At 62.9% G+C, this 21,525-nt stretch overlaps 3 protein-coding genes and 2 non-coding genes across 5 annotated transcripts in view; 4 read left to right on the forward strand and 1 right to left on the reverse strand.

Annotated features, from left to right (window-relative positions):
• Positions 1 to 4,070, forward strand: part of SPG7 (SPG7 matrix AAA peptidase subunit, paraplegin) — a 17,544-nt gene extending 13,474 nt beyond the window's left edge. Inside the window, exons 10-16 of the mRNA XM_044428093.1 lie at positions 280 to 382; positions 739 to 849; positions 1,254 to 1,369; positions 1,478 to 1,634; positions 1,798 to 1,961; positions 2,478 to 2,555; positions 3,503 to 4,070. Of these exons, the coding sequence (XP_044284028.1) occupies positions 280 to 382; positions 739 to 849; positions 1,254 to 1,369; positions 1,478 to 1,634; positions 1,798 to 1,961; positions 2,478 to 2,555; positions 3,503 to 3,712 (939 nt within the window). The 3' untranslated portion in view covers positions 3,713 to 4,070. The remainder of the gene's footprint in view (positions 1 to 279; positions 383 to 738; positions 850 to 1,253; positions 1,370 to 1,477; positions 1,635 to 1,797; positions 1,962 to 2,477; positions 2,556 to 3,502) is intronic.
• Positions 4,071 to 5,826: 1,756 nt separating this feature from the next.
• Positions 5,827 to 11,614, forward strand: RPL13 (ribosomal protein L13). The gene is made up of 6 exons (XM_044427843.1): positions 5,827 to 5,915; positions 8,184 to 8,301; positions 8,672 to 8,813; positions 9,294 to 9,467; positions 9,946 to 10,002; positions 11,413 to 11,614. The coding sequence occupies exons 2-6, from the start codon at positions 8,198 to 8,200 to the stop codon at positions 11,569 to 11,571; spliced, it is 636 nt and encodes a 211-aa protein (XP_044283778.1). The 5' UTR covers positions 5,827 to 5,915; positions 8,184 to 8,197; the 3' UTR covers positions 11,572 to 11,614.
• On the forward strand, positions 8,445 to 8,526 carry LOC123022435. The gene has a single exon (XR_006414518.1). It is a non-coding gene; the product is annotated as a small nucleolar RNA MBII-202 (small nucleolar RNA).
• On the forward strand, positions 9,143 to 9,226 carry LOC123022436. The gene has a single exon (XR_006414519.1). It is a non-coding gene; the product is annotated as a small nucleolar RNA MBII-202 (small nucleolar RNA).
• A 6,487-nt stretch (positions 11,615 to 18,101) lies between the features above and the next one.
• LOC123022397 (basic proline-rich protein-like) lies at positions 18,102 to 20,412 on the reverse strand. Its single transcript, XM_044428094.1, has 3 exons — positions 20,312 to 20,412; positions 19,295 to 19,644; positions 18,102 to 18,478 (listed from the first exon to the last, which is right to left on the reverse strand). The coding sequence occupies exons 1-3, from the start codon at positions 20,410 to 20,412 to the stop codon at positions 18,102 to 18,104; spliced, it is 828 nt and encodes a 275-aa protein (XP_044284029.1).
• Positions 20,413 to 21,525: the final 1,113 nt, after the last annotated feature.

Here is a 21,525-nt window from a genome sequence, read left to right on the forward strand (position 1 = left end):
AAGTGTCAAGCAGTCGGTGGCTGGGGAGAGGGGGGGAGGGAAGGGGTGGGGCCGAGGAAGGAAGTGTGGCCATATAGGGCACCCCAGAGGGACACCTCTGGCCCACAGGTGGGGGTTGCCCACTCCTGCCATGGGGCGATCCACGGGAGACTGGCCTGGGGGCTCCCTGCTGCCACCCCTGCTTTTGGAGCCGAAGGGGCAGCCGGCATCTGCCCCCAGGCCCTGTGCGGCCGCTTGGCACGAGCTGCAGGGTGCGAACCGCTGTGCTCTTCTGTGCAGGAGAGGCGGGAGATCTTCGAGCAGCACCTGAAGGGCCTGAAGCTGTCCCAGGCAGGCAACTTTTATTCCCAGCGCCTGGCGGAGCTCACTCCAGGGTTCAGCGGTACGTCTGAGCGGCTGCTCGCCGGCCGGCCCGCAGCCCCCAGTGTGGCCGGCGCGTGGCCCGAGGCAGCCTTTTCGGCACACGTGGCGCCGCCTGGCCACCCCGCCCCAGCACAGCTCTGGCACCACCAGTGGCTGCCGAGAGAGGAGGGCATGGGTCGCCCCGTCACGATGCGTGGAGGGGAGGCGCGGCGGGCAGCCGCAGGCGCCGTGTGGGAGGCTTGCCGGGCGGGGGCACTCGGAGGCACCCCCGGCGCACAGCCCAGCAAGCGTGCTCCGATTTGGACGGGGCCTGCCGATCGGCGGAGGCCCGCCGGCCTCTGGAGACCAAGTCTGTGTGTCTCCGCCGCCTCCTAGGCGCAGACATCGCCAACATCTGCAACGAGGCCGCGATCCACGCTGCACGGGAGGGGCACAAGTCCATCGATACCTCCAACTTCGAGTATGCGGTGGAGAGAGTCATCGCAGGTGAGGGCCCTTCCTGGGAGGTGTTTCTGGGCTGCAAGGCTGAGCCGAGCCACGTGGTCCTCGCCTTGCGTCTGGCGGCGATAGGCAGGGCGGCAGGGACCGTGTGGCGGGGCTGCTGCCCGGGAGCCTCTGCAGGCTCGCGTTACACAGCTGGCTAAAGCTGGAAGTCCGCGTGTCAGTCCCACGGGCTTGGGCTGCTTTTGAGCAGAGCCACTGTGGGAAGGCGCCTGGCCGCGGGCTTTCCTCGGTCACGGGCCACGTGGCCTTGCTGGCCACAGAGGGGCTCCCTGACGGCCCGGAGGCCCCGCCTCTCGTGCCCTCCTGCACTGGAAGGGCGGGGGTCCCATAGATCATGACCTGGAAAATGGCAGCCTTTCCCCCATGACCCTCACCCTCCCTTGCAGGGACTGCCAAGAAGAGCACAATCTTGTCGCAGGAGGAGAGGAGGGTGGTGGCCTTTCACGAGTCGGGCCACGCGCTGGTGGGCTGGCTGCTGGAGCACACGGAGGCCGTGATGAAGGTAGCCCCGCTGGGTGCCCGGAGCCTGGGTCGGGGGCTTCGCTGGGGTTCAGAGTCCCAGCCCAGAGTCTTCATCCACAGCTGCTGCTGCCGCTGCTTTTGGCCACAGGTCTCCATAGCTCCTCGCACCAACGCAGCCCTGGGCTTTGCCCAGATCCTGCCGAGGAACCAGCACCTCTTCACCACGGACCAGCTCTTTGAGCGCATGTGCATGGCCCTGGGGGGGAGAGTCTCTGAAGCCATCTCCTTCAACAAAGTCACCACAGGTGAGGAAGGCCTTCCTCACCCAGGAGGAGGAGAGCGTGTTGCAGGCTCTGGTTTGCCCCGAGTGCGGCATTCGTGTGCATCACGCCGGAAGAGGGCCGGGGAAGAGCACGATGCTCCCGGCGCCACCGGCCCCGCATCCCTTTCCGTCCTCTTGGGCTGCAGGGGCACAGGATGACCTGAGGAAAGTCACCAAGATCGCCTACTCCATGGTGAAGCAGTATGGGATGGTGCCTGCTGTTGGCCCCCTCTCCTTCCCGGACCTGGAAAGTGGCCCAGGCATCGGGCGGCGCCCGTTCAGCCACAGCCTCCAGCAAGTCATGGACCACGTGAGTTTTCTGCCACATAAGTAACATCCTGCTTGCTTGCTGCCTCTGGTTGCAGGCCGCTTCTCAGGGCGGGCATGGCCTGTGCCGTGAGGCGCACACCTGTGCTTCCCGGCTGCCTCTGGCACCATGGGAAGGTGCCCCGTCCGTGGGAGTGTTCCCCAAAACATAGACCCACAGCCAGAAGAAGGGCCGCAGAAATCTCTGCTTCCATGCCCACCCCACCCTCAAGCCTAACACCTGCTCCCTGTTCGGCCAGGGTGGGAGCCGGGCAGGGCGAGGGCACAGCACAGGCCGGGACTGTAACTCGCCAGTGGCTCACGATGGGGCTGGCTCTGTTCAGCGTGGCCTGTTCTCCGTGCGGCATCGCTCCAGGCTTCCTGCTGAACGGGGAGGCTTCCCAGGAGAGCGTTCGCAGGAACGGGTCTGATGCTTCCAGCATCTTGTAGCTACCGGGGCCCAACCCTGTTTCCCCCAGCGCTTCGCAGACTGTTCTTTCGTCTCTCGTTTCCCCTGCAGGAAGCAAAAATGCTGGTGGCCCGAGCCTACAGGCACACCGAGAAGCTGCTTCTGGACAACCGGGAGAAGCTGAAGACGGTACGGAAGCTTACCCTTGCCATGACGCTAGAGCAAGAGGATGAACGCGGGGGGTGGGGGGGGCGTGAAGCAGCGCAGGGAGGGACGCCCTCCACTCAGCCTGCCCACCAGCTCGCGGCTGCGGTGCGCTGCTTCCCCTTGGCCTGGGCGGCCCCCACGGTTCCTGCGAGGCTGAAGTGATGCTCCGAGTCCCACCGCGGGGGCAAGCCTCATCCCGTGAGCAGCGGGGACCCCCTGCCTGGAGGAGCCCTGTGCAGAGGGCCAGCAAGTGGCGGCTGCTGCTCATGCAGGGGAGGGCAGCGGCCCCCCTGCTTGCCTTGTGGTGCCAAACGGCCAAGTGGGCCGGGCGCTGGGAGGCCGGGAGAGCAGAGAGGCCGCCGGGTGGCCTGCCCAGGGAGCGAGCCGCCGTGTTGCAGGCGGGCGGCAGTGGGGCCCAAACGCTCCCCCAGCACAGGCAGGCGTGAAGAAACCGCGCTTGCTTCACTGCAGGCGTTCGCACATTGCGCACTTGTCTCGCCAACGTTTTTCCCTTTCCTGGCACACGAACCTGATCTTTCTATGAAACATTTCCCAGCCCCGCAAAGGGACCTGCCATGGAGAGTGCAGGTTGCGTGCCAGGAGGTGAACGTTGGCCTGCGATGCCTGCTTTGCTCGAGAGCCAGGCAGAAGTCCGCCTCCCTCCCCTCGCTGTGGCATGACTGGAAGGCGGCGAGGCGGCCAGGACTCCTCGCCAAAGGCCGGCCCTGCCAAGAGCGCCTCGCTGCCAAGCCGTCCCCCATGCTGCCGTGAGCTGGCTCTCGCCTCGGCTGACAGCGGGCCAGGCCGCAGCACACCGCGGCCCAGTGCCACATCCAGTCCTCTCTGGCTGTGCCGCGTGTGCACGGGGGCTGCTTCTCGTGGCACGCGCCTGTGCACAGGTTCACCTCCTGCTCCTTTTCCCTGTCTAGCTGGCTCATGCCCTCCTGGAGAAGGAAGTCATCAGCTATGACGACATTGAAGCCCTGATAGGGCCTCCCCTGCATGGGCCCAAGAAAATGATCGCTCCTCAGAGCTGGACGGAGGCTGAGAGGGACCGGCAGGACACGGGCCAGGACGAGCTGCCCCACGGCCGGCAGCAGCAGGAGGAGGAGGAGGAGGCCAGCCAGAGCCCAGTTTGAGGCCAGCTCGTGAGGCGGACTGCACCGGAGGCTCCTGCGGGGCCCGGCCTCATCTGTGCCGGTCACCCTGCTGGAATTCTGTGCCAGGCCACGAGTGGAGTCCAGCCTTCCTCGTTCCGAGGCTGAGCAAGAGCTGGCTGGGAAGCCTGGCCTTGTCACCAGCACCGTCTCAAAGGCTCCCTTGGGAAGGCGCCACACATCTGACTCGGCTCCGGGGAAGAGGACTTTTGCAGTCACTCTGGGCAGAGCCGCACTCTGCCCCGCACGAGTCTTGCTGATGGCCGACGTGCAAGAACCGCCGGTCGTCACAGCAGTGGCAGTAACAGGTCCCAAATATATTCGTGTCTTTGGTGACAGAGCTGGTGCTCATTCCGTCTCTCGATGTTTCTGGGGTGCAGAAGCAGTGGGCAATCTTTGCTGGACCCAGAACTCCCCTGCGCTCTGTCACCAGCCCTGAGCGCAGCCCTTGCTGGCGAGGCTCTCGCAAGAGACCTCGAGGGGAGTCACAGGGCAGTGTGAACCCGATTCCTGCAGAGGCCTTTAGACAAGCGAGCGGAGCGTGTGCCCAGAGCAGCTTGTGGGTGGTGCGGGGTGGCGGGATGGCCGCCTCCCGCTGTGCGGCAGCAGCTGTGCATGTGAGCGCGAGTGTGCAGGCATGTGCGGACTGCACCACCTCCCTCATTCTCTCCCCTCACCCCCGCGCCAGCGAGGAGGATTAGTTCCATGAGGATTATCGTCTGTATCCCTGAACAACCCGTGTCCAGATACTCCTCCCTCCGAGTTCCCATTTGCAATTCTGGGGCTTCCTCTTCTGACATTCTCCCTTGCAGTGGGGCCAGGAGAAGCCCTCTGGGTGTGGGAGGGGCGGGTCATCGCCAGCACAGAGAGAAGGCAGGCGAGTCTTCTAGCCCTCTTCCCTCGGCAGCCGGATTCTCCATCTCCCCCGGTGAGCCTTGGCCGAGGCGGCTACTGCTGGTCTGAGTGTGCCATCTAGTGGTCTGTTGCCCCAGGCTGCGGTCTCTACATAGAAATGCCAGGCCCTTCTCGCACTGGGGACCCAGTGACCGCTGTTGCTAAACCAAGCCACAGCCCTCCCGGCAATCTGGCAGTAACTCGTCGTTTGGCTGCATAACGACATCATATGGAAAGGCATTCGGGAGCAGCAGGATGCATTCATTTCCCCAGCCCTGGGCGTCTGTGTGGGTTTCTCTTTCTTGCACTGGAGGGGCTTGTTTGTTTCCACTGAGTGGCTGTACCTTGGGAAAATAAAGGGCAAGACCCCCAGCTGCAGCCTGCGCTGCGCTTAAGGGTCAGTCGACAGCCTCCTGTGGTTTCTGCGTTCCAGGCTGGGGGGGGGGGGGGGGGAAGGCCACCAGGACTCTACTCGCTTCTTCCAGACTTTCCGTCTGCCTTCTGCTGTAGTTTTACATTTGGGATCGCAGCTGCTTGTAGTTTGTCCACCAACTTTGCTGGGGGAGAAGTCAGATACCACTCCAATGCTTGCTTTATGTTACTGGCCTCATCACTTCCAGAGTCTCTTCGCATTAAAAGCTATTGTAGTGCAAAGACGGAAGCACAGGCTGGAATGTAAATCGTTCTCGGTGTGCGCAGTCCATTGCGCTTTCTCCAAGGCCGTGCATGTTCCTTTATGATGCCGGTGGCCCAGGGGCCTCGGCACTCGGCGGGCTGGTTTGCAGCGGTCCAGCCGCGCGCCTTATCTGGCCAGCCTGCCTGCTCGGAGGGCCTCTCTCCACGCCTGGAGCTGCTGCCTGCGGTTCCTATGCACCGTGCCCGGGGCGAGGGGCGGCCTGGCTGCTGGGCACTGCCGGGGCCGGGGCCTTCGCCCGGCCTGCTCTCCGCTCTGGCGCGGGCGGCGGCTCCCCCGGGTGTTTTGCAGGCGGCTTCGTCGCACTGAGCGGCGGCGCCCCAAACGGCTCCGCGGCGCCCGAGCTGCGGGCGGCTCACGGGGCGCGGGCGCAGGCCCGGGTTTCCCTCGGCCCCCGAGCGCTCGCGGCAGGCAGCGCGCGGCCCCTTTAAGGCGGCGCCCGGGCAGCGGAGGGCACGCCTCGCGGGGCGGTGTCTCGCCGCGGCCAGCCAATCGCCGCGGCTTTCCGGGACCGGGTCACACTCTGCGACGCAGATATCCCAGGATCCCGCGCGGCGCCTCTTTCTTTTTCCGGCCTGCCATTTTCTTTCCGGGGAGGTGAGTCCGTGTGTCGCGGAGGCCTCGCGGAGTATCCGCCGCCATCCGCCGCCTGCTCCGGGGCGCGCGGGCCACGGGGGCTCGGGGCTGCGGTAGAGGGCTCCCGGGGGCTCGGGCTTGGGCTCGGGCTCGGGCGGGCCGGTGCCCGGCTAGGAGGACGAGGCCTCCGCTGGGGCCCCGGCGCCCGCAGGCTTCGCTGAGCTGGTGCCCGCCGGGTATTTTGCATTCCCGGGACGCTCGTTCAGCCACTGGGGCGCCTTTCCCGCCGTGCAGCCAGAGGGGCTGGCCGGGCAGCTCACAAGCGATCCGTTGAACGGGGCGGGCTCTGCCCCGATAGGCTCGCAGTGGGAAAAGGCTCGGCATGCAAGGAAAAGGGGCCGGAGGAGGGGGAAGCGAGGCGCCCTTGCAGTGCTGGCGGGGCGGCGCGGCCCGCTTTCCCTCCTCGTCTTCCTGGAGCGGCTGCTAGAACTGCCTGCCGGGCCTGAGGCGGGATGAAAGCCAGCGCCTTCGCAGGGCACCGGCTTGCGCGACGCGCGGCGGCCGCGCGCGTTCCTCGGCCGCATCCTGGCGCCCGTGCAGAAGGTGCTCTCCCGGGCCCGGGGTGTAAAATGGAAAAAATAAATAAAAAATAAAATAATTTCCTTTGGCTGCTCATTGCTCGCTCCTTGCCTTGGCCACGCCTCTTCACGGGCGCGAAATCTCGCTTGTATAGAGGCTCTGGCCTGACCGGTAGTGCTGAGCAGGCGTGGGCTAAATAGTCCTGGGGTCTCCCAGGCCTGAACCTTCTGTGTTATCTCTAGGAAAGCTGCTGCCAGCCAGCACCCATCTGATGGACCCATCAGAGGTCCATGTGCCGGTTGTGTGTGGGTCCCGGGCTCAGACGGATTTCCTGGGGAAGAGCCAGGAGTGCTTGTGCTAGTCAAGGACCGGGTCAATAGCCTCATTCTGTTCAAGGCGGTTCTGTGAGTGTGGGATTATAGGGAGTTCCTGGTTTGCTTTGTCAGATCTCTGGTTGAAAGCAACTTGGGTAACAGGCCCTGAAGGAACTGTAGGCAGTTGCTGCGTGTCAGAGTAGTCAAGTACAAAACGAAGCAAGGGGCAACTCCACGGTCTGCTTCAGCAGATTGACTCTCAGGTGGTGCTTGCTTGATCTCTGGGCATGAGTCTTTTGTTGAGGACTCCAGTTTCTAAATGAGGTGGGCGCTCATCTTAAGAGATGGGGGAAGCCTTTGTCTAAGTCCCAAACTTGATTGTCACCCCTGGCTTTGCTAACACCTCTGCTTTCAAGATGATTTTGTAGCATGTCTCTTACCTGAGGGATTTCAGCTCCCTATTTTTCTGTGGATAAATCTGAGGTAGTGCTTCTCTTCTCCTTTCTTGGGACTTGTTCTAACTGCTTTTGCTCTTTGTTTGAGCCCCCCACAAGGGTCATGCACGGCCATCGTAATGCAAAATGTTCATACTTCTAATAATATTAAAATATTTAATAGTTATTGGCTCAAGGTTTGGACTGGGACTCAGGGAACCTGACTTCTACTCCCCCAGTCAACCGTAAAACTCACTGGGTAACTTTGAGCTAGTCATACACTCAGCCCAACCTACCTCACAGGGTTGCTGTTGTGAGGATAAAATGGAGACGAGGATGGCCATCTAAGCTACCCGAGGTTCTTTACAAAAGGGAAAAGGTGGGGTGTAACTGTTAACTGCTTGAGGCAGCCTTCCCCAGCCGGATGCTTTTTAAATGTTTGGACCACTGACTCCCAGGATTCCAGCCCGCTTGTGGGAATTCAAGTCCAGCACAAGTTGGGAAGGCTGATTTAGGGTATATGAATGAAAAGAAAATTTGCACATTATACGTGAGTGTCAACTCAGATTGAACACTCTACTTGTTAGCAACTTTAGAAACAAGCTGTTGATCTAGGAAATAAGCACAGGAAGCATTAAAGGGAAATATTCTTCTGTCTTCTGGAGGGCATCTACATCAATGGGGTGAGAGGATTTTCTGTAACCTTCCCGCACGCCACGTGACATAGGCACTGGGAGGGAATCTGAGCCCTCGTGCTTCATTTGGGCTACCGTGGTGCATTGTAGGTGAAGTCTTGTGCGTGGAAGACCAAGCTTGAGTCTCTGGCAGGGGGCATTGACACCCCCCCTTGTATTTCTTCCCAAAATACTTCTCAGGGCTGTTGCAAGGCTCAATAAACGATTTTGTGTGCCATAAAATGCTGTTGGAACTGTAGCTGAACTGGAGGCTGCTTGCTTTTTCAGGGACATAGGCAGCCATGGCGCCCAGCCGGAATGGCATGATCTTGAAGCCCCATTTCCACAAAGACTGGCAAAGACGAGTGGCGACCTGGTTCAACCAGCCTGCCCGGAAGATCCGCAGGTGAGGGCTTGTCTCTTGCTGCGCCTCCACAGTTCGTGCCCACTGCACAATACTCAGAAGAACCGGTGCTGTTTGCTTAACGCAAAAGACATGCAAGTGTTGCCTTTTTTGGCTTCCCTGCAAGTCCCAGTGCTTCAGCCAGATGATGCACATTCTCTGGAATCGCTGTACCGCTTTGATGAGCCTTTGAACCCATATCAGCTGATGGCTGTCGCTTTCTGTAGCTAGTCTCACGGGAAGCTTAGTCCAGACTCCATTAAAGGGGTTGTTTACCCTCTCCTTGGCCGTATCTGCAAGGGGCTGCAGGTGGAGGTCTGTCGGGAGAGAAGGAAGGGCGTCGACAGACCTTTTGGCTGCTTTCTCCATGCAGGAGGAAGGCCCGTCAGGCCAAGGCTCGTCGTATTGCTCCGCGTCCAGTATCTGGACCCATCAGGCCCATCGTGAGGTGTCCCACTGTGCGGTACCATACGAAAGTGCGGGCTGGTCGAGGATTCAGCTTGGAGGAGCTGAGAGTGAGTACAGGGGCAGACGATAATACGGGTGCTTGTAACTGACACAAGCAGCGGGCCGCTTGTAGAAGATCTATGCAAGGTGCAGATCCTCAGGCCTTGGAAGCAGCAGAATCCAGTCCCTGAGGGCTCCCTGGAAGGCCACATTCCTTCCCCGGCTCCATCCGGCCCCCTGCTGCTCCAGATATTTGCTGGCTGCCTGCCTGCTGTGCCGTTTCTTCTCCATTCTGGAATGTTACAATGCCCCACCTAAGACTTTGTCCTGGGCAGGAAGAGCTTAATGCTCAAATACGCCTCCTCAGGCCTTGCAAATGGTTCTGCCCACAGTCAGATGATGACACTGTCTCCGGAATCTCTGTAGTCTCCATGATGACTGGCTTGAACCCTTTTCCAGCTGATGACTGTGACGCCTCCACAGGAGGGACAGGGAAGGTGATGCGTGGCCATCTTTTAAATCGGGCTCATGTTGCCATGCTCTCCTAGATGGCGGGCATCCACAAGAAATTTGCCCGGACGATCGGGATCTCCGTGGACCCCAGGCGGCGCAACCGGTCCACGGAAGCCCTGCAGGCCAACGTGCAGCGGCTGAAGGAGTATCGCTCCAAGCTCATCCTCTTCCCCAGGAAGCCGTCGACCCCCAAGAAGGGGGACAGTTCCGTAAGTACAGGGGAGAGCATCAGGGTTCATTGCACAGTCCCTGGCATGCAGAGTCCCCCCCCCCTTGGGTTGTTACCTCAACCCAGGTGTGTGCACTGCAACCTGCCTCATGTCCTGCTGGGACCGGTGAGGCCGCCTGTGTTGGGGGCATCGCGGTGCGGAAGAAGGAGGGGCGGGCGGGCGGGAGTCACACCGACGGTCAGCATGAACCGTTAGAGCGCTTGTGCTCTTTCGACTTCAGGCGACAGGCATCTTTTTCCGGAGGGCAGTACATTTTAAATAAAATACTTTTAAAAAAGGACCTGATTCGCCAAGAAGGAAACTTTTGGACTCTTTGTCCAAAGAGCTCCTGCAGGTAGACCCCGGGGGCTCCCTCCCCCAGTCGCTCAACGTAGCTGGGTGTAGGGCTTCACCTGTCGCCCAGAGGTGGGAGGAAGCAGTCCGTCCTGGCTGAGTGTCGCCCTTCTTTCCCCCACAGGCGGAGGAGCTCAAGATGGCCACGCAGCTCACTGGACCAGTTATGCCCATCAGGAATGTAAGTGACCGGCTGTCTCTCGGTTGCTCCCTGGGAACGCGTGTTTTGCAGCGAGATGCTTTGTCCTAGTTGAGGCATTCAGTGGGGTCGTTTCTCAAGAGAGACTCGGTTCTGTGGCTGTTCTAGAAGTATTCATTGAAGTTGCCGCTAAGCAGCGGTGCATGTTGTTCTGTTCTTCTGGACAAGAGAATCGCAGCGGCAGGCCTTGTTCGTGCTGCTTGGGAGGCCCCAGCTGTACTGGCCTCTTGCCATTCAGAAAAACAGGACGACATTCCCAGAGCCTTGCAAAGCACAAGTCCAGCTGCCTGTCAGCGCTTGGAGAGCACGTTGCGCTCCCAGCTGCAGGGACCCTTTCCCGGAGGACGGGAGGCAGGCAGGGGAATAGTCCTGCTGCCGGGCCAAAGCGAGGGGCCTGCTGGTTCACTCTCCCCCACAAAGGCCACCCAGATGGCTCCAGGAAGTCCCCAGCAGGGGCCCTCCCCTCCGCTGCCTTCGCTTCCCAGCACTCGCCGCCGGCCTTCAGGCTGCTCAACCCTAGGCCATGTTGCTTCAGGCCTCTCTGACCAGGTGTGAGGAAGCCCAGGCCAGGGAAGGGAAATTCAGTTGGCCCGAGGGAATTCTGCTCCTTAAGTGTTTGGAGAAACACTTTTGCATTTTGTGTATTGAACTTGGCAACCACCCTGGGTGCCTTTGCATGAAGCCTGGCTCTGGATATAGAAAACACACCGGCTGCCGTGGAAATCCTCCATATCGGAGGACAGGGTTGGCCTCCTCCGTGGAATCTTCCCCCTTTGGAAGCTGGCTCAGCTGCTGGCCAGCTCCAGCATATCTTGTGGCAGTGAACTCCCAGAATCAGTTGCACATTGTACAAAGGATTTTCCTGTTTTCCCAAAACTAAAGACGATCAGTTCTATTTCCGTATTATAGAAAACAGATTTTTTCCACATCCTAGGTAATCTTATCAATCTGTTCTGCTCCTCGCTCCCTCCCTCTGCCAGCTAAAAGACACCAAATGTTTTTGTTTTCCCTCCTGGAGAAGACTCCAGCGCCCTGAGAACTTTGTTGCCCTCTGTGCATTGCTTTGCCTTTTTGAGACAAGCCCAAACGATGTAGAGCTTTCTGTATCAACGGGTTTATGCCACTGGAGGTCTGTCTTGTAGTCCCTCAAGCAACGCTAAGTAGGGGGTGCTGGAAATGGCTTCCGCGTAGGCTCGGCCCTGGAAATGGCTGTGCCTGAGCGCGCGTGTTCCTGGCTGCGTCTTTCCTGCCCGTGAAAAGAGGATTGTGACCGCAGAGTGGCCTTTGGGGCACCATCGCCACAGGCTGCCTTGATGCTTCTGGTGCGTGCAAGGAGAGCGGTGGCTCTGCAGCACGTGCCCCGAGTCACCCTCTGGTTCTTGCCTCTCCCAGGTCTACAAGAAGGAGAAGGCCCGAGTTATTTCCGAGGAGGAGAAGAACTTCAAAGCCTTTGCCAGCTTGCGCATGGCCCGCGCCAACGCTCGGCTCTTCGGCATCCGGGCTAAGCGAGCCAAGGAGGCAGCAGAACAGGATGTGGAAAAGAAGAAATAAACTGTTTGTTCAGGGCCTCTCAGTAAAGGAGGGTAAATTTGGACTGCAGTGCTGTCTTGTGTCAAGATCTGGGGAGGGGAAATCGGACAGGGACGCGCCCCATGGGGCTCTGCTCTCCACGCGTCCTCCTCTGTCCTCAGCGGCCGCAGGCCCACTGGTAGAGTGCGCGGGACTCTGGTGGCAGTGCGCGAAGCACGGCGTCGCTTCCTCTTCCCCACTGGCACCGCTTTGGAGGGGAAAGTGCTTTTAATTGCTCTCCATTCCCGCCTGCGTGTGGTCTGTCCCAGATTGCCCCCTCGCTTGAAAGTCTCGCACGGTACTTTGGGGGTTCAGTGGGCCAGAAGGTGGTGGTGGTGCTTGCGTCACTTGGAGCCCACATTTGCTCCGCTTGAGGCACCCAGGGTGGCTGGCGCAGCTCCGTCTTATCCTCACAGGAGCAGCCCTGTGGGGGGGGTTCGGCTACGAGTGACTGGCCCAGCCTCACGCAGTGAATTTCGCGGCCAGCACAGGGACTGGGTTCTCCCAAGCCCCCAGTTTGACTCGCCACACCAGCACGGCGGACTGGTGAGGGGGAACTTGCGAGGGGTGGGAGAGAATCGTCGCGCCGGCCCCCCCGGCCGTTTCTGAGGTGGCAGTCTGGGAGCTGCTCCCCGAACGAGCCGAGTTCCAGCAGAGGCAGCGCGCTGGATAGCCAGCCTGGGCGCAGTTGGGCCAGTGCAGCTCTCGCTTGCCTGCACGCCGCTTGCCAAGGCTGCAGAGCCACCAGGAACGAGCTGCGGCTACAGCCGAGGGGCCCCTGGGGACGCTTGTCCGACCGGGCTGTGTCGGAGGGCAGTCGCCCTGGCAGGTGGATGGGAAGTGCCCCGTCCGTCCGTCCATCCACTGATAGCTGCTGGGTTGGTTCTGTTCAGCTCTGCCAGGGAAACGAGGAGCCAGCACAGGGGTGGAGTGTGGACGGTGTGCCAGCCGTCACCAGGTGGCGCTGTTCCTGCGATCTGGAACTGATGATGCGTCACCTGAAGGTTTAGTGTAGCGACGGAAGGGAAGGGAGCGCGTGGGGTGGCCGGTGTCGCCTTTATGGGCTGGCACATTCTGCAGTCATTTAACCGCCCAAACCACGGTGCACGACGGGCATGGGCCCAGCCTGCCCCCCACCGCAAGTCTCCTGGGAGCGGAAAAGCAGTCTCCTACGTGGCCCGTTGCTGGGGCAGGCCCACAAATCGCGCGTGGCATCGCCCTGAGCAGCGCCCAGCGAGAAGACCCTTGGCGGGCGCACCAGGAGCAGGCGGGCCCCTTCCGTGTTAGGCTTGCTGCAGAGGTACAAGTGCTCGACATTCCAGCCTCGTTCAGCCGCATCACTCGAGCTGTTCGGTGGCCGTGAATCCGGGCTTCTCGGCTTGGCTCAAGGAAACCTGCAGCTTGGGGCTACTTGGAGCCAGCCCTGGGCCCGGTTTGTGTGTCGGGGAGTTTACTCTGGCTGCATGGGAGGCTGAGCAGAAGGGGGCTGCTGCTTGTGCTCTTGCCAGCCCTGGGCGCCCTGGACCAGCCTTGCAGTCCTTGAGAGGGATCGGGGCGTGTGCTGCACAGCTTCTGCCCTTCGTCAGCCGCATGGTGATTTTCCACAAGGGCCGACGGGTGCAGTAGAACAACGCCAGGGGACTGCGGTTCTGCCCCTCGGGAAGCCCCCAAGCCGCATGTGGGGCTGCAGCACCCCCTGTTCATGCTCCCGATGCTGCACTCCCTTGCATCCCTCGTGGCTGGGAGCTGCTGAGCCTGGTCCGTGAATTTGTCCAATCCTTTTCTCGAGCCAGGCAAGTGAGAAATGCCTGCATCTTGTGACTGCAAGTCCAGCCGGGCACTGTGTGAAGTAAACGCCCTGCCAGGCTTGGGGGGAACCAAGGCCCCCGGCGGCAGCCTTCCCCCCGCAGCGCTGCATCAGGTGCGACGCAGGACTGGCCAGCGGGAACTCCTGCACTGGGGCCCCACCAGCCGTCAGCTGCCTTCCTCTACCGGCCGCCTCGTGCTGCAAAGGCCAGTCCATCCGAGAGGCACTAGCCGATCTCTGGCGCACTTTCCTCCTGAGTCTTGTGCTCCCTGTGGCGTGGCTGGCTTTCCCCGGGGAGAAGAGGGGCGCCGCTGGAGCGCGCGGGTGGTACGTGTCGCGAGGCAAATGCCGAGGGAGACGCAGTGTTTCGGCGCCGCCTCCGAGGAGCTGCCCGTTGCAAACCGTTCTCATTAGACAGGAAATCCTGCCGCCTCTCTGCGACCAGCTGGCACAGCCTGCCTCTTGCCGGACATCCTGGGCAGACGCTTCGCCTGGCAGCACAGATGGGAAGGGGCTGCTCTGCTCCCATTTGCCTTGGAACGCGTTCTGCCACGGCGCACGGGCCTCCTGGCTTGCCGGAGGAGGCCTTTCCAGCCGCCGCCGTCCTTTCCCACCCACGTTCTCCCTACCTAGGCCTCTGCTTTGGCAATTGGCTCAAGAAGCTAACTAAGACGGGCAGAGCTGAGCCCCGAGCAGGCTCTGAGCGCCACATGTAAGCACGCGGACAATGTCAGTGGTTGTACGAACCCAGGAAGTGGTCTCTGCCCAAAGGGCCTTGCACTCCACAAAGAACGGGGTGTTGGCACTGCTTTTGGCGCCTTCTGATTGGGATACGCCTCTCCAAAAATCACATACCGGTGTCTCCATCACGCGACAGGCTCTGCCGCTCCTCTGGCTGGCAGCGGCCCTTGCCGCTTGTGCGCTGCCGGGCCGTGAGCGCTGGTCCGCACACGTGTCGCTCTGTCCGTTCGTTGGCTGCCTCCACTTGTGTCCACACACGGCCCACCCCCCTCAGTCGCCTCTGCGCATGCAAAGGACCCACACCTCGCAGTGGAGTCACTGCGGGTGCCGTGTGCGCACTGGCTGCACGGCAAGCGCTTTCCACACGTGCTCTTCGCACGCTTTCCCTGTCATCTGAGAGCCGAGCGAAGGTGCACGGCGAAAGCCAAGAGCATCTCCCGGCCCTTGAGTAACGCTCGCCTCCCACGGCGTCATGAGGACGTGCTTCCGTGTACGTGCGTTCAGGGACGGCGCCCTGGGCTCGGGAGGAAGAGGGAGGTGGGTGCCACAAAGGTGAGTGATGCGCAGGCACACAGGCTCTCGCATTCAGCGATGACCTTCAGATGTTGGAGGACATTCATGAAAACAATAAAAGCGAGATTGCAAAGTGACAAACCTCCCATTACGCACACTTTGATTTTTTAAAAAGAAAAGCGAATGCATAACAAGCACAACGTGGCGGAGAACAAGTGAGGCGGGTGGACGGCTAGAGTGAGTCATCCACAATTTGTGACTGCTCTACGGATAAATACTTGGGGATGCGGCTGAAATTCATCAATAGTGTGCCTGACTCAATTCAAAATGCTTCTATGGAAATTGAGAGTTCCACAATGCCGCCATCCAGGCAGTTGGCAGCCTTTTCAGTGCGAAAGGAACAACCATTTTGCACTGCATTATGCAAGACGGTTTCCCCTTCCGTGCCAAAGCTGCCACCTGTGATTGGCACGGGCCGGTTCCTCACGCCAGCAAGACCAGTTTCAAAATGTGGGTTCTCTAGTGTCTACTCACTTCTCTGCCTTTCTGAAATGGGACGGGCGCATGCGGGTGAAGCCGCGGAAATGGAACAGAAGCATCCAGGGGGAACCTATTAGTGCAAAGTTAAAGCAGACTGTTGTTTAATTGTGTTCATTGTATTTCTACCACTCCTTTCTGCCAGAGCTGGTTCAACTGGCATCCGTGTGCGTCAGGTAAAGCTGTGTGTGTGTGTTTGCGTGTGAGTGACTCAGAAAGAGAGGGCATCCAAGGAATCAAAGAGGACACAAGATGCTGACTTGTGTCCCAAGCAATTATCCAGGTTGAAAAGTAAGAGGGAGGAGGGAGGCGATTTTTCCTGCATTGATTTTCCTTCTGCTAATTATGGCAATTTGTTATAATTAACCTGCTGCCCAGTCCTTTTCAGACACAGAACAGCCTGGATCGGTGACTCGCTTGGGCTGGGCAGACAGAACCAGGACACGGCTCCTTCCATTTGAGAGGTGCCCCAGTGTGGAGCAGGCTTTTTTCGGGAAGAGCTGGCCGCATCCCTGGCCGGAGAGCCACCAAGGCTCCCCTGGGCCTCCTGAACACCGGAGGTGCCGATGCCGTGCTTAGCGCTCCAAACTCTGCAGCCCTGCATAATATTTTCCTTTCTGCTAAACTGCCTTGAACAAAACAGCGCTGAAAAGGAATTTTCCAACATGGAAACTGCAACTGAACTGTTAGAGCAATCCCCTGTGGCTGTTCTGGCCATATGAAAATACGTTTGCGTCCTTTAGCCAGGACGGAGGTCACAGGGAAGGCAGTCCTGGCCGGTGGGACAGTCTAGCGCAGAAAATGTATCGCCCTCCCCGGTCTTCCTGCATACAGCCACGTTGTGGCACTGGCTGCGGAGTGCACGGGTTCAAGGGAAGCCATGGCGGGAGCCGTTTCCGAGAGAGACACTGGCTTCGAGCATTGGCCCGAGCAGAGTTCTTTCCTGCCAAGCGCTCTGGCTAAGCCGCCCACCCCCTTTGCTGGGTCACTGCGACCCCCGTGCCTGCTGTGTCGGCCACGCCGGGGCGGGTGCTGCAGGACACCCTCGTGCACTCGCCGGCTCCTGCAGAGCTGCACGGGCCTCACTGGGAGGGGAGCAGGGGAGGCCGGCCAGCGCCCTCCAGCCTCGCCCCTTCGGCCCGTGGCTCTGCCGTCGCGTGGCCGCAGCAGGGGGCGCACGGAAGGCACCAGCTGCGCCTGGCGCCCCTCCACGCCCCAGCTGGGCGCAACTGCTCAGGGGTGCTTCAGGAGCCGCTGGGGGTGGGGGTGCTGCTCCTCCAGGGTGCAGGCACCGGGGGATCGGTGCCCGCTCAGGTGTGCTGCGGGGAGGGGTGGCTGGACGTCTCTTCGTGGCACTCCGGCTCCCCACAGACCAACATGCCCAGTGCCCAGCAGAGGGCAGCAGCGGCCCAGGGCTGGGCCCGCCAGGAGAGGTGCTGGAAGCCCCCGCTGTCCCCCCCCCCCGCCCCCCCAGGGCAGCAGAAGCCAAAGCCAGCAAGCGCCCCAGCCGAGCTCCCGCTCCGGCCGCGCGTCCCTGGGGAGCGCGCGCGCGCGCGGGGTGGGCGCCTCCGGAGCACCGTTCCCGCGCGGCTGCCGGGCCACGGTTCACCCCCGCTTCCCCGGGACCCGGAAGGTGCTCCTGGCAAGCGGAGCCCGAGCGGTGGCGGGTTCCTCTCGCGGGTGCTGGCAGAACAGAGCCTGCTCGAGGCCCTTCCTGGTTCCAGCCGACCATCTGCTCCGCGTTCTGTCTGCTTTCCGGCTAGCTCGAGTTGCTTGCGGGCGCCTCAGGCTCTGTTTGCAGCGGGCGAGGAGTGGCCCGGGGGGGCGGGGGGCGGCGCTGGCCCGACCCTGCAGCCAGCCCACGGATGGCAGGGCTCCTTCCCCACGTCGAGGGGCAGGGTGAGCTTCCAGGGCCCATCCAGGTCGGGGCGGCCGTGGCAACCGGCTCCCGCTCGGGCTGCGGCTCGGAAGGGCTGGGCCTCCTGGGAAGAGCACTGCTCTGGGTGTGCAAAGGGCCCCCCAGTTGAGCCCCGGCGCCTTTGGCGAGGCTGTCCCCCCCGGAACCCCGGAGAGGTGCCCCCAACCCAGGCAGGCCAGGGGTGTGAGAGCGTTCCAGCTGGCGGGGGCAATTCTACCTCAGAGAAGGTCTGGGGGCTGCCGTGCCAGTGGGGGGGGGCAGAGCAAAGCGGGGGTGGGGGGCTTACTTAGCGTACCGTCCTGTTTTTGCTTAAAGCTCCGACTGCCCCTCTTACGCCTTTGGAGACAGTTCGGCCATCCGATGGGGAGAAAACGAAGACAAACGCAGGGAAAGCGCCCCACGGATTGGGGGTGGGGAAAGGGGCCGTGGCCACCTGGGAAGCAGGCTGGCGGCTGTGGCTACCGGGCTCCGTGGGCCGCCGCTCCCCTCCCCTCCAAAGCCGCTTCCTCGGCTCCACAGGGAGCCCGGCACGCAGGTTCCCTTTCTCCCGAATTCGCCCAGCGCCCTCCGGGGAGCGTGCAGAGAAGGGGTGCAGAGCCCCCCCGCCCCGTCGGCAGGGGAAAGAATGGACGCCCAGCTCCCTCCCGCCCGCTTCCCGACCCATTTCCCCTTCACCCGGTCCCCCTCCTTGCTGGAGCGCACGGGCCCCTCCGTGGCGGGGGAGGCTCACGCACCGCCCCCCCCCCGCCGCGTAGCCCCGCCAAGCCGCCCCGTCCTGCGCGCGCCTCGTGAAACCAAGAGCCAGGTGGCCTGCTTCTGCCAGCAAGGAGCGGATTAGCTCCGGCAAACGTTGTCCTGCATCAGCCTGATTATCCACAGCATTTGAATTGCAAATCCCTCGAAATATTGGCTAATTTCGTCATTTCACGGGAGCCAGATCTCCCTGTGCACGCGCACCCTCTCCCTTCGTGCAAACTTTGCGCGCTACGACACAGCTTAGGCCGGTGTGTGCGCACGCGAAGGCGCGCTGGCGTGCGGGGGGTGCTTGGGCGCGGTGCCCTGCAAGGGCGCCCAGTCGCTGGGGAACATGGGCCTGATGGCGCTGCTGCCCTGCGGGAATGCTGGGCCGGGAGTCCCCTTGGCCTGATCGGGCAGCCCTCCTCGTGCGCGCTCGCCGCCAGCGGCTTCTGGCTCTACCAGCTCCGAGCCAGAGGGCCGGGCGGGCCGGGGCGCGGGGGGTTCGGGCGGCGGGCTGCAGCTGGACGGGCGCGGCCAAGAGGGCCTGCGGCGCGGCAGGGTCTCCGGACAGCCGCGGCGAGGGACGCGCTCGACGGCCGCGCTGGGCGCGCCGCTCGAAGTGGCCGAAAGAGCCGCTGGAAGCGGGGAGGGGGGCGCAAGCGGGGGGCGCGGGCCGAGGGCGCGGCCGCGGTGCCCTGGCGCGCCCCCAGCCGCGGGAGGGCAGTGCCAAGCAAGCCCGGGCTCCCGAGGGCTCCCTGGGCCGCGGAGGACGCAGACGAGCCGCCCCGCCCGCCCCGTCGCCGCTGCGGGGTCGCACCCCGACGGCGTGGACGGTGCGGGCAGAAGCCGCCGCTCCCTTTCCCCGTGGCCGCCCGCGGGGGTCGCGTCGGGGCGGAGGCGGAGAGGCCCCTGGCCAGGGACTGCCCCCCGCGCGGGGCTGGCACGTGTGCACGGACCGGGCTAGCAGCGAAGCGGTTAACCGCGCGGGGCGTTTCTGCGGGCTGCGCTGCTGGTGAGGCGCGGGCAGGCGGGCGGGCGGGCGGGCGAGCGAGCGGCGGAGGAGGGCGAGGAGGAGCGGGAGGGCGGCGGCGGCGGCGGCGGCTTCGGAGCGCCCGCGGCAGGCTGCGAGAGGGGCGGCGCGGGCAGCCCGGCCGGGGCAGGTGAGTGGGGCAGCCCGGGAGGCAGCCGGTGGGGTCGGGCGGCGCGGGGCGGGGCGGGGCGGGCGGCGGGGCGGAGGTGCCGGGGGGCAGAGCTGGAGCGGAAGAGGGGGGGCCGGCGCCCCCGTCCGGACTCGCCCGGCGCCCGGCGGGCCCGGGAAGCAGGGCTGCGGGGGCGGCAAGCTGGAGCGCACGTGCGCGCGGAGGGCGCGCGCGCGAACCGAAGTTGCGGGCGCGTGCCGTGGAAGAGTGCGGCCCGGCCCGCGGGTGCTGCTGCGTGGCTGAACTCTGCACGTGAGCAGGAGGCGTGTCTGGCTCTGCGAGGCCGGCGCCCGCGGTTGCTGCTGTCAGTCCGGCGGCGAACGGGCGCCTCGTTAAGGTACCGCGGGGCACCCGCTTCCCGGGAAGCGTGGAGGGGAGAGCGGGCGACGTCGCCCTCTCCGGCCCGGGGGGGCTCGCGCGGGGGCAGCCGTAGGGCAGCGCCCCCGCGAGCAGGCGGCAAGGGGGGCCGGTCCTGCTTGAGCGGAGGAGCTGCGCCCTCGCAGCGCCTTCCGCGGGTGGCCGGGCAGTTCAGCGGGAGGGGAGCGGCGAGGTCTCTGGCTTGGCTGGCGCCGGCGGCCCTTCCCTCCGTGGGATCTGAAAACCTGGAAGACCAGGCAGGCACGTGGGGGTGTCAGTGGGAGCAGGTACAGTCAGCTCTGTGTACACGCGCGTTGCACGGGATGTGGGGACCAAAGGCGCACGGCGGGGAACATGGTGTGCCTTCTCAGCCCAGAAACGCTGACAAGCCCAGGCAGCAGCTGTGTCCAATTAAGTGATGGGCAGAAGCCCCCCCACTTCCGCCCCATTGCATGCCCCCCCCGTTTTCCGCCTCCCAGCAGCGCAAGGGTCAAGCCTGCAAATTCCGGCAGCCCCAAAGCCCATGATGCTGCCAGGATGAGTCCTGAGTTCCAGGCAAGGGAAGAGGCTGCGGCTCTGGAGGGAGAAGGGTCACAGGCAGGCTGCTCTTGCTCTGCCGGGCGTGACGGAGCGTGGCCAGGCACCCGAGCGCGGCACCCGTGCCCGGCTGCGCCTTGGCAGCCCTGTGCCACGGGAAGGAGGGGTGGGGCTGGTCTGGCGTGTGGCCCCCGTGGATCCGGGGAAAGCGAGCCCCTCCCCTCCCTGCCACAGGCCGTGCCTGGAGCGCCGCCAAAGCCTCCACCCTGCCAGCGCGGTGGCACCCGGCCGCGAGGGAGGATGCAGCAGGCCTGCCCCGGGCCCCCACGCCCCCTCCTGCCAAAGCCCCGGCAGCACGCGGGGTGGGCCCCTCGCCTGCCAGCGTCCGGTGGCAGGAGAGGCCCCCCGAGGGCCCCTGCCTGAAGAGAGTGCTGTGCACAGTGGCTGCCGGGGGGCAGCTGGAGAGGCCCCCGCATCACGCCCACTGCTCAGCCAGGTGCCTCCGGGTGGCCCAGGACCTGCCAGGAGTGCGATTTCCCTCGGTCATGGGAGGCCGCCCTGCCAGCCTCTGTGGCCTCGCAGGCTTTTCTTCCTCCAAAGAACCGGGGCTGCAGCGGCGGCAGGCCCAGGGTGGCCCTGGGCTGGGCCCTCGCTTGATGAGTTGCTGGTGGTGCCCCCTTCCCTTCCCTTCCCTTCCCTTCCCTTCTCAATTCTAGAAGGAGGGCTGTTTCGTGTGACTGCTGAACAAATTCCCCCGTATAAGTCACTGTACCTTACAGCTGTTACTGTATCAAGTAGCAGCGAGTTCCACCGGTTCAGTGTGTGTCCGTCATATCATTTTGGCATCCGGTTTGCGGCTCGGTGGCTCTTGAAACGATGCTCTTGGTTCCCTTGCGGGGCTGCCCAGTCGGCCAGAGAAAAGCCTGGCTGACGTCCCCTCAGCTCCCTAAGTGGAGTCGGCTGGGAAACGGCCGGTCCTGAGGTCGAGACGGAAATGGCTGCCGTGGGTGCGCTGACAGGCAGGGTCCCCAGAGAGAGCCAAGCACGCCTGCCGGAGCAGGACCGGCTTCCTCGAGAGCATGTGACGTGGCTGCCCTGGGTCAGGCCGTCCGTGCAGAGTTTCTCCATTGGCTGGGATAGGCTCAGTGATTAGGCATGACAGCCCCCTGTGGGGCCCCAACCCGGCGCCCACGATGCCCGCAGATACCTCCCTGCAGGCCCGCCAAAGCCAGAAGGGGTGCCTGATTGTCCCTAACTTCAGGAGGAAGAGAGAATGTGTGTGTGTGTGTGTGTGTGTGTGAGAGAGAGGGGGGGGGCTGCAGGGGCTGCAGGGTGCAGTACTTATGTTTGTGGCTTGGAGGTGATCGGCCTGTTAATTTGGAGAAATGAGGCTGGCGCGCTGCATTCACCACAGAGGGATTTTGGAAAAGCAACCGGCTTTCCCCGCTTTCCTGTGAAAGGCCAGAGTGGAAAACTGTTTTCCACAGCCTGTTTGGGCCACTGGGCACAGATGCAGCCTTTGCCTCATGTCCAGGTTCCGGGGACAGTTGCTAATTTTTAGCCCCCCCCCCCCCCCCCCCCCCCTCTTC

Source organism: Varanus komodoensis, unplaced genomic scaffold (assembly GCF_004798865.1).
Source record: "Varanus komodoensis strain SLA01 unplaced genomic scaffold, ASM479886v1 scaffold19, whole genome shotgun sequence".
Classification (NCBI taxonomy): Eukaryota; Metazoa; Chordata; class Lepidosauria; order Squamata; family Varanidae; genus Varanus; species Varanus komodoensis.

Bases quoted from the DNA above. Each gene is read 5' to 3' on its own strand.
- RPL13 (XM_044427843.1), top strand. From the start codon at position 8,198: ATGGCGCCCAGCCGGAATGGCATGATCTTGAAGCCCCATTTCCACAAA. The intron at 9,468-9,945 runs GTAAGTACAGGG...TTTCCCCCACAG, and splicing joins CCAAGAAGGGGGACAGTTCC to GCGGAGGAGCTCAAGATGGC. The intron at 10,003-11,412 runs GTAAGTGACCGG...TGCCTCTCCCAG, and splicing joins CAGTTATGCCCATCAGGAAT to GTCTACAAGAAGGAGAAGGC.
- LOC123022397 (XM_044428094.1), bottom strand. From the start codon at position 20,412: ATGCGGGGGCCTCTCCAGCTGCCCCCCGGCAGCCACTGTGCACAGCAC. The intron at 19,645-20,311 runs GCGAGGGGCCCA...CTGGTCTTCCAG, and splicing joins CTGCCACCGGACGCTGGCAG to GTTTTCAGATCCCACGGAGG. The intron at 18,479-19,294 runs GTGCAGAGTTCA...CCCCGCTTCCAG, and splicing joins CAGACACGCCTCCTGCTCAC to CGGCTCTTTCGGCCACTTCG.